Here is a 4,364-nt window from a genome sequence, read left to right on the forward strand (position 1 = left end):
TTTGTCTGCATTTGCCATGAATTTGTCTGCCTTTTCCATGAATTTGTCTATTTTTTTCCTCATTTTTGTCTGCTTTTTGCTTCAACTCTTGGATAATTCTGAGTATTAGAGATTTGAATTCCCTATCAGGTAGTTCTAGTGCCTTTTCTTCTACTGGAAAGTCATCTGATGTTTTATTTTGGAAGCCTACTAGAACCATCCTGTCCTGTTTTTGTAAATGTTTTGATAGTCTGCTGTCTTTGGGGCATTCAGTACTTATTTTTCTCATTTACTGATTATAGATTTGTTTGTTTCATCCTTTTTTTTTTTTTTAATTTGGCTATGTCTGAGCAGGTGGGCTGTGTGTTCTGTTTGCTCGTCTGTGGTCAGGATAGTTTTCACCTCCTTCTCCAACTGGCAGGGTCAGTTGCTCAGATGCGGTACAGCAGGGCAGGTCTAGCTGAGGAGGGGTTGCTGGGATGGGTTGTTTGTGGCACTTACTACAGCCACCAGGGCGGTTCGGTAATCAGTGCAGGGCATGTTCCAGTAGGCCGTGCCTGTGCTGCTTGGTGGTGTGATGTTAAGCGCTCGGTGCAGGTAGGTAGGATGGAGGGGAGAGATTGTGATGTGTGGAGCTAAGATTGGTATGGGAGAGAGGAGAGAGGAACAGGAGCCAAAAACATACAAACAAAAAACAGTGCTAGGGGAGCCTGTCGTTGGAGAGATGAGAGACTATGAAATGGAGAAAAACAAAAAGGGGAAGAAGAAGGAAAAAAGAATGAATGAATAAAAATTAGAAAAAAAAAGAAACAGCAAAGCTCCCAGGGATCCCACCGGTGCGGTTACAAGATCTGGGGAAGTTGTTCCCAAGTGTTGAACTACAGCCTGGCTAGGAGGCGTAGAGGTATTCAGCACCAGGTATCTAGGGGACAGGAAGAGAATGAAGGTATAGAGAGACGAGAAACTGAGTAATGAAGAAAGAGAAAAAGGGAGAAAGGGGGAAAAAAAAAAGAAAACAAATTTAAAAACAAGAAGAAAAAACAGGAAAAAAAAAAAACATGAGAAAAGAAACGCTCCCAGGGATCCCTCTGCACATCTGCACAAGCTGAGGGGGTAGGTCCCAAGCCGCACAACACCGCCCGGCCAGAACAGGCTCCGAACTCGAGAAAAGAAAAAGAAAACAAACAAACAATTGAAAAGAAACAAACAAAAAGAAGCCCCAGGATCCCACCAGCGTGGCAGCATGGACCGGGAAGCAGTTCCACACTCGAATGGAGCTCCATCGCCCTTCAGAAAGAAGAAAAGATGGTGCACGGAGCCAGGTATTTGAGCAAAAGGAGGGGGAGGTGGTGAGAGGTAAGGAGGAAATCAAAAGCAGCAGAAATAAGCAACACCAGCAGCCAACAAATGGCACTCAGGGAGTCAGCCAGCGCAGGCGGGTGGAATACAAGCAGCCAGTGCTATCTGGCCAAGTGACTGTGGCCACAGAGAGCAGAGGAGGCCGAGTGGGGGTGATGAAGGGTGGTGGGTGGGAAAGCGTATATCACTGTTTACCAGCTGTTCTGTCTCCTGCTGGAAGCTCCGTGAAGCTGCTTTCTTGTACCCTCTATTTGCTGGTCTCTGATAGGAGTCCAAGACGGTGGATCCGTGCTGCATTAGTTGATAGGGGACCACTCCGTGTATGCCTCCTCGCTCTCTGTTCTCTGTCAGTTTCTTCTTCCATTTGGTGCTTTGCTGAGTTCTTTATCTCTTCATTTGATGTTAGGATTTCAGGATTGCTGTTTTCTCTGTTTGGCTTAGTTTTTCGGATCTTTGCTGTGGAGGGACAGTGTGGTGCTTCTGCCTAGAGCGCCATGTTGCCGGAAGTTGGAGAATCATTTTTAAAGGGCCTTTTTAGGAAAAAGACTTTATTCTTACATTTCATTTTGTCCCTTCCCTCTCCATTGTAATGGCTTCTCCACAAAACACTGGAATATGAAATCCTCTCAACCAAAATGCAATTTTAGGTATTATATTACTGACTAACTAGTTACCCCAGGACACACACAACTAGCTCTACTGACCCTCTCAAGGCTGCCCAATATAAGCCTTAGGGTGTCTTGGTTTTGTTTCACACATACAAATGTTTAACACATACAAATAAGCAGCCTCTCAGGTGAATACTATTCTGTTAATAAATTACTGAAATCTTTGAATGAGAGGCAGTAAACAACTACAAAGCATATTCATTGGTATTTTAAATGAGAGATTTGAAGACCAATAATAACGGTTCCTAATCTAAGAGTGAGTGAGGAAAGCACTACACCAGTATTTCCTCACCTAGGATTCCCCAGGCCTACATGGGTTTGATCAAAAAAAAAGGCCAGCAATCATTGACTGGAATTGAAAAAGAAAAAGAAAAGCAGAAAAGAAAACATTACTTAATATATAGAGTTGGCAGAACAAGTCTTTTAAAATATGCAGTCCATGAAAGAAAATTAAAAGGATACCAAGGGAACGTTTTGAAGGCCTGGTACTCAGCCAGGGATCTGATTCTCAGATGCAGGCCCAAAGAGAGGTCGTGAGCTCCTACCTACCTCTTGGCGGAGGCTGGAGACTTGGCCACAATCACTGCATTCCTGTAATCTGGGATCTGTGGCAAACAAGAGGTCAGAGGTTACTGCTACAGCTAAGGCTCTTCCCGCCAACACCTGGCATGCAATAAAAACGAACACCTCAAGAGACTACAAAATATCATCCAGTTACTTGCGTGTTTTCCAAAATGTCCTCAGGAAGAGAAAAAGTTTAAAGTATATTTCTCTTTTGGAAAATGAAGAAACTCGCACCTAGGAAAAAGTATAACTAAGGTGTGAGCCTCACAGACTTCTTTTAAGTAAAAAGTAGGCCTAATTGGTGATTAGCTTATATCTATATACCAGTAAATACTGGCAATGTGGCATAAAGAAGTTTCTAGAAAGTCAACAGTAAGTCTTCTCATAAATTCCAATTACATGTAATTTTCAGAGAGCCAGGATGATATCCACCCAACAACCAGAATCCAAGTTCATTGCCAAATTCCAAATTAATACAGTCCAAACAAATGACTAACGTATCTCAATCACAACATGTTGAAGAAACCTACTTGTTAAAGGACAAATAGTCCAGCGCTTATTTCATAAAGAAAACAGATAAAATAACATCGAACTCTGGAGTCTTTTATTGTTGAAACTCTGACGTAATCTGTGCTGGTTATGACTATAATCAAAGATATACCCATTATCGACTTCTGAGAGTTTAGAAGTTTGAAGCTGAGCGGTGGTTTGTTGTTTCCAACTCCTTCTTGGCAATATTTTGAAATTATGTTCTTGGAATTTAACCATTTCATTAAAATCATATTGTTTCATTCAAATAAATTCCCAGTGCTTTTCTTCGCACAATTACACCAGATCAATGTATTTTAATATAAACAGTTAATAGCATCTAGCACCCCATACAATGCCGAGCTCATAGGAAGCACTAAATATAGACCCAGTAAATGAACAAAAACTAATTAATTTAAAGAAGGATCTAGTATAGGTTCAACCAGCATAATCACAAGGATCAGATATATTCACAGGAAAGCCTAATTTATCCAACACTATCAGGGAGAAGAGCCCTGGTGGCGCAACGGTTAAGCACTCAGCTGCTAACCAAAAGGTAGGTGGTTTGAACCTAACAGCAGTTCCATGGGAGAAAAGACCTGGTAATCTTCTCTTGTAAAGATTACAGCCTGGAAAATGCTATAGGGCAGTTCTACTCTGTCATATAGAGTCACTATGATTCGCAATTGACTCGATGGCACATAATTTAACAACATCAGGGAATAAGATAGCAAAATATATTTTCATTTGCACACTTCCATTATTTTTTGCTGAAGTCTTTCTAAACTGGTTTATATACTTTAGAAAATCAATACAACTAAAGAGGAGCACCAAACCTAGTGAGAGAAGAAATAACATCCAAGGAAACAAGTGTCAGTAAGACAAATAAAAGCAGACTTTAAAAGACAGAACTCCTTAATAAAAACAGGTCTATCACATCTTAGAGATTAAAACAGGACATCATGTACAAGAAACTCAGTAGCTGGGCCGGCCAGATGTCAGAATGGACGCAACTTAAGAACAAATCTGGGAGATCAAGTCAAGGAATCTTCTCAGAATGCAATATATCAGAATGCAAAACTCAAAATTTTTTATTTTAAGAAGTTATATAATATAGAGACTAAATCCAAAATTCCCAACATCTAACAGTTCCCAAAGAATGAAAAGAATAGAAGGGGAAAATGACAGAAAAAAATTTCCCAGAGAATGAAAGGGACCGCAAGTATAGAGTTGAATGGAAAAGAGATCCACCCAGACATATCAGGC

General features: G+C 40.8%; 1 protein-coding gene across 10 annotated transcripts in view; it reads right to left on the reverse strand.

Moving 5' to 3' along the window:
- PRPSAP2 (phosphoribosyl pyrophosphate synthetase associated protein 2) overlaps positions 1-4,364 on the reverse strand; it is an 89,910-nt gene that overhangs the window by 63,880 nt on the left and 21,666 nt on the right. For all 10 annotated transcript variants that reach the window (XM_023735535.1, XM_023735533.1, XM_023735534.1 and 7 more), the window contains one exon: positions 2,556-2,611. In XM_023735535.1, the coding sequence (XP_023591303.1) occupies positions 2,556-2,611 (56 nt within the window). The remainder of the gene's footprint in view (positions 1-2,555; positions 2,612-4,364) is intronic.

The sequence above is a fragment of the Trichechus manatus genome, unplaced genomic scaffold (genome assembly GCF_000243295.1).
Source record: "Trichechus manatus latirostris isolate Lorelei unplaced genomic scaffold, TriManLat1.0 scaffold00080, whole genome shotgun sequence".
Lineage (NCBI taxonomy): Eukaryota > Metazoa > Chordata > Mammalia > Sirenia > Trichechidae > Trichechus > Trichechus manatus.